General features: G+C 41.9%; 1 protein-coding gene across 1 annotated transcript; it reads right to left on the bottom strand.

Moving 5' to 3' along the window:
• Window positions 1-277: 277 nt before the first annotated feature.
• lrrc3ca (leucine rich repeat containing 3Ca) lies at window positions 278-1,075 on the bottom strand (the record flags this gene model as incomplete). Its single annotated transcript, XM_079214564.1, has 1 exon — window positions 278-1,075. Exon 1 carries the CDS (start codon window positions 1,070-1,072, stop codon window positions 278-280), a length of 795 nt encoding a protein of 264 aa, XP_079070690.1. The 5' UTR covers window positions 1,073-1,075.
• Window positions 1,076-11,626: the final 10,551 nt, after the last annotated feature.

The raw sequence follows: 11,626 nt of genomic DNA, 5'->3' as shown, positions 1-11,626 counted from the left end.
AAAAACCTGCTGCAGCTTTTACTCCCTTAGCGCACAGACTAGACCATCAACTGAGCCAACAAAACCTCTTAATGGGTCGCTGAAAGATTAATTATTCATAGGTTGCATCGGCCTGGTTTTCCTGTGCAGATGCACATGTCTTGTTGTCCACCATTGGCTCCGTGACAACAACTGAACAAAGCCATCTGAGACTGATGATGACCGTAGTTGTAGGTTGTAGTTGCATCCTTTTTGGCGCGGGTTACCCCTGCAGGTCCCACGCGTAGATCCATCAGCCCTATACCACAGTACTAATGGTGGAAGACTCCTCTGACTTGACCTGTATGTTGGGCAACGACTTGAGATACTCCAGGTGTCTGCGGGCGTCCTCCTGATTAGCCCTGACATAGTAGACCAGGTAGGAGATGACCATGGTGAACCAGCCGAACATGACGACCAGCATGGCCACATCTGTAGTCCTCTTCATCACCACACATAGGTCTATGTCTGGTGCCAAGAGGAAGGCAAGTCCTTGAACTCCTATCTTCTCCGGATCGGAAGTCTGGCACACGATGCCCGTCAGCGACGCAGGCTCCAGGTCCACGTGGGGTAGGGCCATCTGCAAGTTGCAGTCACAATGCCACGGATTGTTTGTTAGGTTGGCGCGAGACCGCAGGCCCTCGAAAGCCTCAGGGTTAAAGTTTACTAACTTGTTAGAAGAAATGTCAAGGAACTGTAGTGAGGTGCTCAGGCCTCTGAATGCCCCTGGCTCTAACTGGCTTATTTCATTGTGCGATAGATCCACTTCGACCAGGTAGGGCAAACCTGCAAAAGCATTTGTTGGGACCGTAGTAAAGAGGTTGAAATCCAGGTAGACGCGTCGTGTGTCATTGGGGATATCCTGGGGGATCTCCGTGAGCTGCAGATTGCTGCAGCGCACCGTCTTGCCGCTGCTCTCGCTCTCAGAGCAGTAGCAGCTTTTGGAGCAACTGGTAGCAGCATGGTGGAAGCAAAATGTCATTAGCACCAGGCTGTGCAGCAGCAAACACATGACCACTGAGTGGCGCAGTAACCAGTCTGCGAGTAGGGGCATTGTGGGATACGGGCATGCTCCAGGAAGGACCACCTGGACGCAGAGGGTGTAGTCCACATCAACCTCCCCAGTAGCTTTTGAGTCTACGACATGAAAACAACAGAAAGTCACATTAGCAAGGGTAGGAAGACTACCCTTTTAAAACAAAAGAGAAGCTGATTGTACTGTGAAATAGCATGAGTGAATACCAATGTTTCTTTAGAGGCCATAGTTCAGAAATCAGGGCGTAGTCTACAGTAGCTTGTCTAATTGCAGTGAGCAAGCAGCGGGAATGCTGCATTCCAGCTATAGTTGGCCAAAAACAAATGAACTTTTGTTGTATTTTCAGGGAAGTCGAAGGATCAAACATTGCCTTCCAACTAAATAAACAAGCTACAAAAATCCTTTGGTGTCACTGTGTCTCCTTTATAATTGACATCCCTGCTGTATCTGTCATATTTCTAGTTATTTCTAAAACTATAGCTGCCATTCAGATGCAACAATTTTTATTAAAAGTGACCATTAAAAATGTCCACACTTGGTGTCCGTCAAGCTATGCAGTCGCTAGTACATAAGGTAATTTACTTTAGAAGTGCAAGTAACACAGTAAAGGCTTGTCTGTGTGTCCTGTAAATTACACTTTATATTTGGTATGTAAGCCTTTGAAAATAGCAGGTCTACCACCCTAACACACTTCATTAATAGCTGAACAGGGCTACCTCCTATCCTATTACTAATCCTCTTAAGGAAAAACTCTTAAGTCAGTGTAGCACCAGTGTTGGCCACCCAATCCTTTTGTTGGGGTAAATGCTAATGCTATAAACAGCACCAAGGACAACAAAACAATGTGATGGTCTGTCCTCTTGGAGACAAAAACACACAGTTCAACAAAGACTTCTTGATTTCTTCAAAATGGCTGGAGACTGGGCAAGATCCACTTACCAAGATTAAAAAATGAAATCGATCTCTAAGTACCTCAAAGTATCACATGGCGTTGGGGGGTAGAGGACAGAGTGTAGTGGCAAGGCAATGGTGGTGTGTATGTGTGTGTTAAGGGGACAGATGTCTTGTCTGCGAGACACAGCTAATAACACTCATTGTGTTACGCCGTTTTTTGAGATGCCTACAATCCCAAAAATGAGGGGGGAGATGGAGGCAGAGCAGAGGGCGGATGAAGCCTCTTCTATTAAGCAGCTCTAACTGGATGAGATGCTATAAGCATACGTCTTCTTTTAGGCTAAGTAACTTCCAGAAGATGTCCCTCTGTACTTTATGTCAGCGGAGTGTATGAGAATGAAAAATAGCATGACAAATGCAGTTCAACACCCGAGGAAATAAAGGTTTTGGCTAAAGTAAATGGGAAACGTTATGCCTCTGCAAAGGCTTTGCTCTTCTCGTCACACAGCATGCCAGCCGGGTATTTTGCTCAGAGATAATGGGGGGGCTGGTGACGGAGGAGGAAGAGATGAACATGTGGGCACAGAGGGAAAATGGGCACACCAGCACTGGGTTGTGATGATTTAAGGAGAGGAGGTGACTTTACAATAACAAGACAGAGAACAGTGTGTGACACTAAAGAGATATCGAGCAAAGGGGCACATGTTTGTCAGCCGATGAAGACAGCTAGCAGTGAAAGATTAAAGGGGAGAGATGAGATAAACAGAAAAGAGAGGATGTTAACCAAGCGTCTTTGAGTACTTACAAAAGCGCTATATCAAATTAAAGTATTAGTATAACCAAAACAATGGCAGTTTAAAAAGATTGTCCATCCAAAATATACTTCTCAAAGACAAACATTTGTCATTTTACTCTAGCCCTACAATAAATATAACCCATCTTACAGCCATATTTAAAGAAAAAACTATCAATCCAGTTGGCCTCTAAATCTGGTGAGGTCTCAATCAATGTTCCTAAAGTCATTACTTCAGTGATAAATAACCCTCCTGCTTTTAATTTTAACAATAAATAAAGTGCTCAAGAAGGTCAGTCTCTCACTTCATAAATTCACTGCTGTCCATGCAGCACAGACAAGTCTCTTGCACCAATTATTTTAGGAGCAGTCATTGCTTCAAACATGAGAGACAATAGAATGCAACATAAATGTATTATATTAATACATTTTGTGATGCAGTGTTCATGTATGAATTTGACCACTTTGTGGCATCACATCACAGCTTTGAGCGTTGCATGAATGGCAATTTCTAGTAATGAATGGGCGGATGTGGATGACTGAAAGGTAAACAGAAACATGAGGCATCCCTGTCATGTTTAACTTTAAACGTAGGCTTTTAAAGTAACTGTAATCATATTTCAGGGATTTTAGCTTTATCAACTCCCAGCCCTTCACTCAATGACAATCTCGATTACTAGATATTCTCTTTTTATTCCTTAATATAATGTAATGGCATTTATGTGAACTGTACACTATATTAGAGATTAAGAGTTTAATCTCATAGTCGTTGTAATCAGTTTACATACCTCTTCAAGATAAATATCCTCAACATGAACTCAATTAAAGCAACACTCATAATGTAATTACTTTACGTTAAATTAATCACAAATTAATACAAGCTGAGGAAATTTAAGATGCGAAATTAAAGCGCAACAGTGGGTTAAGTATCAGTTCCTGCTCAAATTCAAATTCTAAGCAACAAGCATCTGGTGGAAAATTAACTCAAAGGACGGGAGATAAAGGCGATGCCTCGTGGGAATTGATACCCTTGTTAAGTTTGTCTCTCATCCCGCTTCAGTCAGCACCCACAGCGCTTGTTTCCAGCCGATCGCATTTAGAAACCCGCATTAAAACTCCAAAACAGCTGCTGGATCAAGACGTGTATCACAAATATCACAAAAGCAAACACAAGTGCACACTCACGTCTTTGCCGCTTTGCCTCTCCTCTTCATCATGTGTATCTCAGCAAGTGCCCAACTGTGAAATGGTCCCGCAGATCAGCGCGCTCTCCGAAAGGCGGATCAAGCTTCTGGTTCGCTTCCATCAGGTCCTTTCGCAGCTCGTTAAACTTGTGCTATAGAGAGCCGCTCTGGCACACTGGAAATGCTCCTAGTTCAGGGCTCGCTCGGTGCAGCCTTTAGTTTCCACGCAACCAAAAAAAAAAAAAAACTAGGCAGCAGCGTTGCAGGAGGCGCGGCGCGAATGGACAAGGACGAAGCGCGGGGGCAAAGCATGATGGCGGTACCACACTGACTCTGATCCTGGATGCGATGCATTTACGCACAGAAAGCATTCATGGCTGCATGTGTTTGTTCGCTGCTGGGAGGATCTGATGCATTAATGCAAACATGTAATGGAGGGTCTGATTGCATTCATTCATGTGCATCTGTTGATTGCTGAGTGAAGTGGATCTGCATGCATCAGGTGCCAGTAAACTGAGGGGTACCCCCTTCTACACACACACACACACACACACACACACACACACACACACACACACACACACGCACACAACGTGGTCTCATACACAGTGCACTTTGGTTGGCAGCCCACACTAATCATGTTTGGTCTGAATCTTGTTGTTCCAAACATGGAGCCTGGCTGCCAGGAAGGTGGATCTTTGGCTGCCTTCGGGCCCTTTTCCTGCCTGTTGCCAGCCGATAAGGAAGCCCAATCAAATCCACTATGAAAACAGACATTCATGGGCAGTGGCGAGTCGGCCAAGCAGTCGGTTATAATGTATTAATGGAATTAAAATCAATGAGGTGGGATACTCCACCCAAACTCCCTCCCTGCTCTGGAATAGCAGACTTTAAAGGATTAACCTTTTAAGCTTTTTTGCAAAGTGGGTAACTTCCTTCATGCCTTGACTTCAATGGATGACAGCGTGATTCAGGAAATTAAAGTATATTTAATATATATGTATTCATCTCAAGACACAGGCTTGTAATGCAACTGTAATACTATTCAGTGCTCTTTGGTTGTATCATCTGCTGAGACCAGTCAGAGTTAAATATTGCTGTCCTCTATTATCTCTTTTCCATGTCCCTGTTCCCATCGCTGTGTCATTGGGATCGGTGCATCCATTATGTTAGGGATTTCGTGAGCACATTTCTCAATCCAAGTCTCCAAACAGTAATCTTAACGTCCCAAACATTTTTTTGTTTGTCACTTTAGACCATCTACATCACGTTTCATTCTGTTTCTTCTAGTACTTCTCATTTGTACTCATCTGTTGTTCCCCTGATAAACTGACCGAGCTGAGCATCCAGATAAACCTGCAGGAGATGTGGCTGCACAACACAAAAGGCAGTCATGTTGGGTTATTGACCTGCTAGTATGTTTTATTGTTTCATCTGTTTATCCCTCTGGAACGATCCCTGTTACCTCTTGAGTATCGGGCAGCACAAAGAGGGCAACACGCGGTCGTTTGTTAGTTTCTTAATGCACTTTATTTATAGGTAAGATGCAGGTATCTGTCGTCTCCTCGACTGTCAGCGGTTCCGGCTGCCTCGCCTCTGCTACCTGCTTCTTCCCCCCACTCCTTCTCAATCACTGTTTATATGGGAGACACACACACACCCACACACACAAACAATTGTACCCAGCTGAGGCTGATCACACCTCATCCTGGCACCTGTTCCCAGAATCGCTCCTTCACACCCCAGCCACCACACACTCCAAATAATAACTTTGCTGATTAAGTTCAGGTTGAACTGTTAACAAGTCAGCTGCAGTTGTATTTCTTTGGGCTCATTGGACTCCAGCAGATACCTCACATCTGTTCTCTCTACGGTGAAGTGGGTTATTACAATGGTGTACTAACCCGTAGATATATTAGCCAAAGTCAAAACCAAAACTGAATCTAATAATGTTTCAAGTCTTTGGTTGGTTGATTGATTGATAAAACCATTGCACATTTCAGTAACCCAGCCTCCATGAGAAAAACCCATAATAACTTGGTGTTCATTGTTGCTGCTCTATAGTCACCGCTGTTACAGACCTGAGGCTAAGAGGCTGCTCTTGACAATTAGAGGGCGATCAGATAGGTGGAGGAGCATATGACAGCGAAACAGCAGAAAATAGGATTACTTTCCTGATCGGCAGGAGAGAGTGCACTGGCAGTCAGTTTCCCCCAGCTTTATCAGATTACTTCAAATGCTCCGCTGTGGTTGGCAGCTAGACGGGCGCTGTATGCATTATCAACCAAGCATTAGTCCTGACTACACTTTCAAGTGGATCAAAGTTCCTTTTTACCCCCTCCTACTCCCTATTTTTGTTCTCTCCAACCTGTCAAGTATCTCAAAGCACTCAGGCTCAGGCATCCTCTCTGTTACCCTGATACCTGTACAGGTGGCATCCCTGCAAGCTGACATTAATCCATGAAAAGTGGGAAAAGTGGGAAAATATTAGCTCAAAGAATTCTACAATGTCATCTGAACAAGGTGGCAACAGTTCTCCATTAGCCCCCTCTGTGTGCTCTGAGTTGCAGTAGAACAAGAGGAGTCGTATTCATAAGATCCTACTTTGTCTCGCCTGCTCACACATACTGTACATGAATATAAACACACAAAGACACTCACAGTCTGTGTCTGGCTCCCTGCTTACTCATCACCCCTGAGTAAGATCAAAGTACGGCCTTGTCTTTATGAAGACAACATTATCCTGCACTTTAAATATTTATTCCCTTACCTGTCTTGAACCTTTTAATCAAAAACAGTGAGAAATGTGTATTAAAATGATTCCCCCGCTACTGCCCGTAATAGAGCGACCACCTCACCTCATCTTCCCCTGTGAAAATCACTGTCTTTGAAGTCTGATATCATTGACATGAAGGGAACAATGGACTGGTGATGTGAAAGTGCTGTAGATATTCATTGATCCTTGTTGAATTCCCTCGCTGACAGAGCTTTGGCCGGCTGAGTCTTCTCAAAAGCTTCCAACCACAAGAGTGTGGAGTCCTCAGTAAAAGCAGATCATGAACGGCTTAGTGCTCAAATGGCATGGTCAAAGGGGTTTATGGAGTTTGTAGGTCATACATTTTATGTTTTAGGTTAGAGGTTTCAAATCTGGGGAACGGAACCCCCACTATGGGTCGTGAAATGTATTAAAAGTCTCAAGATGGTTACTAGAAACAAAAACCTGCAATGCAAAGTTCTTTGGCCTTTTTCTTTGCTTTACATAGATATATTTTGTATCTCTTTAATAGTGGTGATATGCGAACATGCTGACTTGTAACAGTGACAACAAGCTGATGTTTAGCATCAATAACAGTTACCATGTCCACTATCGTTGTTTAGCGCGTTCGCATGCTAACGTTTGTTAAATAGCATTTAAGACAATGTACACCTAAGGCCGTTTTGCATAAAAATACTGCAAAGACTTTGACCTGATGATGGTGCTCAATGAAAGGTCAAGGGATCACCAAAGATTTTCCAATTCATCCCGATCATGCATGGCTTTACATTTTTTTAATGACTGGAGTCAGTGCTATTTCAGTCAATACTATTGAGGTCAGGGTGCTCTATATTTCACTCTCCCAGTTGATGAAGCTGGTTAATCCATTCTGCTTCCTTTTTTGAATCCATATTAGGTGTGACCTTGCTGAAGTATTAGGTGCCCTTCTTTCAAGTGTGCTCTGCACACTTTAAAGAAAATGTGTATCCTTTGGCTGTAAATGTATAGATATGTTTGCAAAACACTGAGTGGAAACATTTCTTACAAGTGTACAATCATCAAAGTGGCGTCAGTGATTGTGACGTATGTCATCTTAAATGTTAAGTTGTTACAGTTGCCTGCCAACACAGGATGGAGGTGGCTAAATCTGTGTTCCACTGCCCTTTTAAAGTAATTAATAATTCGTAGTCCTTCATTGTGTGTCTCAGGCATGTTCACAATGATAACCAGGGAGGGGTGTTCACCTTAAAGGTCACATTATGGACTTCCAAGGACACAGCTTGAAATGTGATGGCCAAAACATGACTAAGAATGTCTTCCAATAAAGGTTAGAGGTTAACTAGATGACTTCCCTAAACACTGGTGGGATGTTTTCAAAGGTGTGTTAAAGGTTTGACTATCCACAAGTCGCATCTTATTTTTTGTCATTTAGTTTGCTTTTCTCATTTCTCATTTCTATGTTTTTCTTTGAGCATAAACATGAATTAGTTTTTCTACCCTCTACAGTATGCTGCCAGCTATTTCATCTGTCACTCACCTGGAAATTACCTGAGCTAAATACTCACAATAAACATGCATCTGTAATTTACATGTTTTCATTTCCACCATAAATTCATTCTAGTTGAGTGTTTTCATATCAGTACCCACATTACGCTCTACATGCTCTACTTGCTGCCGTTCATCGAACACCCACAGGAAGAAATGTGAATAGTCCTTGCCAGGAAATAATTACTCAGAAACACTGAGATGAACTCAGTGAAGTGAATTCACTTAACAAACTCATGAGGGATTAAACTCCAGGGAAGAGCACACACATCCAACTCTGACACAGTAACTTTTCTCAAAGAACAACCATTTTAAACATTTTGAGTTCAATTGAAACATTTACCCAATGAATTGTGGGCAGAGATAATATTTGAATATGTATGCACCTACTCTCCTACTTAAAAAAAAAGAAATAGTGTTATATTTAGGGAAATACACTTGCTGAGAGTTAGATGAGACAGAATTATACCACTCTTATGAGAGGGGGGAAAAGCGAACAGATGTTTTTCACAAAATGTTGAACTATTTCTTGCCACGATCAAGTCGTGGCAAATCAGCAGGCGATAGTAGTACGAAATCTGAGCCAATGAAAGTGCACGTATGTCAAAATCCACAATCAAATGTCTCAAATAGCTCTATTTTTGCGCACAACAAGAAACCCATATTTTCAAATGTACTTTTCAGAGTATTTTTACAGAGAGCTCTGATGATCCACTCAATCAGTTGCTGTCTGGAGTGAGAAGAGAGTGAGGCATCAAATGCACAAATACAATATTCCTCTATTCCCTGACAGAGCTTTAATCTGTGCACGCATGGCGTCCCTCCTAAAGACCGAGCACTCTCAACGTCTATCAGACATTGTTTTTCCTTTCCCCCTAATATCTGTAAAGTAGCTCTTTCCTTGTATGACACCACGTTGTAGCAAACAGCTACTTTAGACAGCTATCAACAGATCTATGACACATCAAGTTTCTCTCTTGCCCAATAGTCAAGCTGTATCAGGCCTCTGAAAACACAGGTCCATCAATAAATAAACAGGAAAGCAGGTGGTACTGAGAGCGAGCATGTCCATTTACTTGGCTAACGTCTCTCAGCAACTTCCGATGGTTGACTATTTTTGGATGCCGTGTACTTAGTATTCTCCGTTTCAAACTGCCCACTAGAACTAGATAAGAGGAAGTCTGTGTGTGCTACAAGGTTTGAATAGTAATGGCATAGTGGCAACAAAAAACCCACATACATTACCTTTAAATGTTCTACTCTGAAGATGGACACATTTGAAAGAAAAATAGTACTCTAAGAAAACTGTATCAGAAGCCAATGGAAGGTATTCTACATCAACATGAATTTGCCAAAGTACCTCATTTATCAGATTGTCTTGTATGTACCCTTTTACCATCACATTATTAGTTCAGCATTTTGGCTAGGAGGCTTATTTGTGCTCTTGCCAGGAGCTAAAAAGATTAATACCACTCTCACGTTTGTTAAATTTGTTAAATATGAAGCAGACAGGAGACTACTAAGCATAGTTTAGCCTACAGACTGAAAGCAGGTGGAAACAGCTCTCTTCCTCTAAAACTCACAAATGAACTAATTTGTGTTGTTGTTGTTGGTGGTGGTGGTGGTGGTGGTATTTCCTTTGGATTATGCAAAGATGACGGAATATTTTTTGAAGGTAACAGTAAATTCATTCTTACACAAGACTCAACACTGCTCCTGTTTCACAATTCTTCTTAAGAAAAAGTACATATACAGGCTCAAAAGGTACAGTTTGAGTCTAAATTGTCTCTTTTTCAGTTGGATCAAAAATATTCTATTTTCAAGGTAGCATATCTGATATCTTGTGTTGCACGTTTGAACAAAAAGGATGACGGCGGCTGGCTTGACATTCTATTATATTTCTTAAAGGAGTCAGGATCAATCATACTTTCTGGCTGAAGATACCAAGTACAAAATTAAACTGTAATGTATGTTGGCACCTTCATTCATGTGTGCAGCTGTGGGTGTATTTGTGTACATACTCTCCACTACATCCGCTGGACTACAGCTCAAGCTCCTCAGCCCTATTATTATCATGCCAAGGTCAGATGAGTGGGCAACAAAGCAGAGGAAGACAGAAAAGTATGATAGAGCTGTTAGATAAATCAGGGTACTACATTTCCATTCACTGATAGCCATCAGACTAGAAAAGTGAAGGCCGATGTTTGCTTAGTACTGAATAAATCCTGTCTTTTCTCTATAATGGTGATTAAACCCAGCACTTCTGAATCACTTTACATCAGCTGACACGAAGGAAAGCTCTGCTTGATGATACAAAGCTGCAAAAGCATAATTTGAGGACTCTCGTGAAACTACACCGGCATACTTCTCGGGAGATAAACTCATTAAATAAACTAAATAGCTTTTAGGCAGCTATCATGCACAGTGTGTATGCGTGTGTGCCAGAGAAATGGAAGGAAATGTGGGAGAGGAAGAGGTGAGGGGAGACAATATTGATATATGAAGCAAAATTGGAACTGAACACTTTGAGAAAAAGAGAACATTGCACTCCCAGGAAAACAACAGTCAATTTGTGTACATTTGTACATTGGAGACAGTAACGGTTTGCACTGCTAGTGACTAAAAGGTACACATAAAGAGTGGTTTATTAGGGAATACGGAAAAAACTTGTGCGCTTCATTCCACTGTTGTGCAGTGGGGAGCTTGTTGTGGTTCGTGCTTGTTTGTTTTAAATCATCCAAGCGACCACGTTAAACTGTATTTCTATGACGGATTTGAAATTGTTCCTCTAGTTCTGAGTTATTGAGTGTGAATATATATCTTGAACTGTGCCAGTGTTGTCGACTTTCTGATTAATCTAAAGTGATGCATTTTGAACCTGCTACTATTTCCGTCATCTATGAGATTTACATCTTCAGTATAAAACGTATTTAGCATGTGTGTAAGCAGCTGTCACCGGTAGGCCACTTTGGCTGATACAAGTTCCTCAGGTGCTGATAAACATTTGACTTTTCGGTGAGGTGTTAAATTATTTGCCGACTCTGAAGGTGTAGCTTCAAGATGAGATGCTAATAAGATGGAATGTGCAGGCAGACGTTGAATACTGCGGCTTCCCTTAGCTCCGTGATTCCGGAATGTCATTATGCAGCTGTGAATATCACCGTTTCTCTGAACTCTGTAAATCCTGCACGATTATATTAGGCTTCAAAGAAAATGGTGAAGCTTTAAAAGTGCCATACAGTAGCTTGAGTGTAAAAACAGGCCTATAAATTGGTAACCAGTGAGTCATAGGAATAAGTTAGTCATGCAATTTTGGAATAGAATACAATTGTATCACAGACTTGATTATGAGAGACAAAACTTAATCTAGTAAATAATTTGATGCGGCCTTACCTGAATGT

This window comes from Taurulus bubalis (assembly GCF_910589615.1).
Source record: "Taurulus bubalis genome assembly, chromosome: 2".
NCBI lineage: Eukaryota > Metazoa > Chordata > Actinopteri > Perciformes > Cottidae > Taurulus > Taurulus bubalis.
This window is presented reverse-complemented; position numbering and strand designations above follow the sequence as displayed.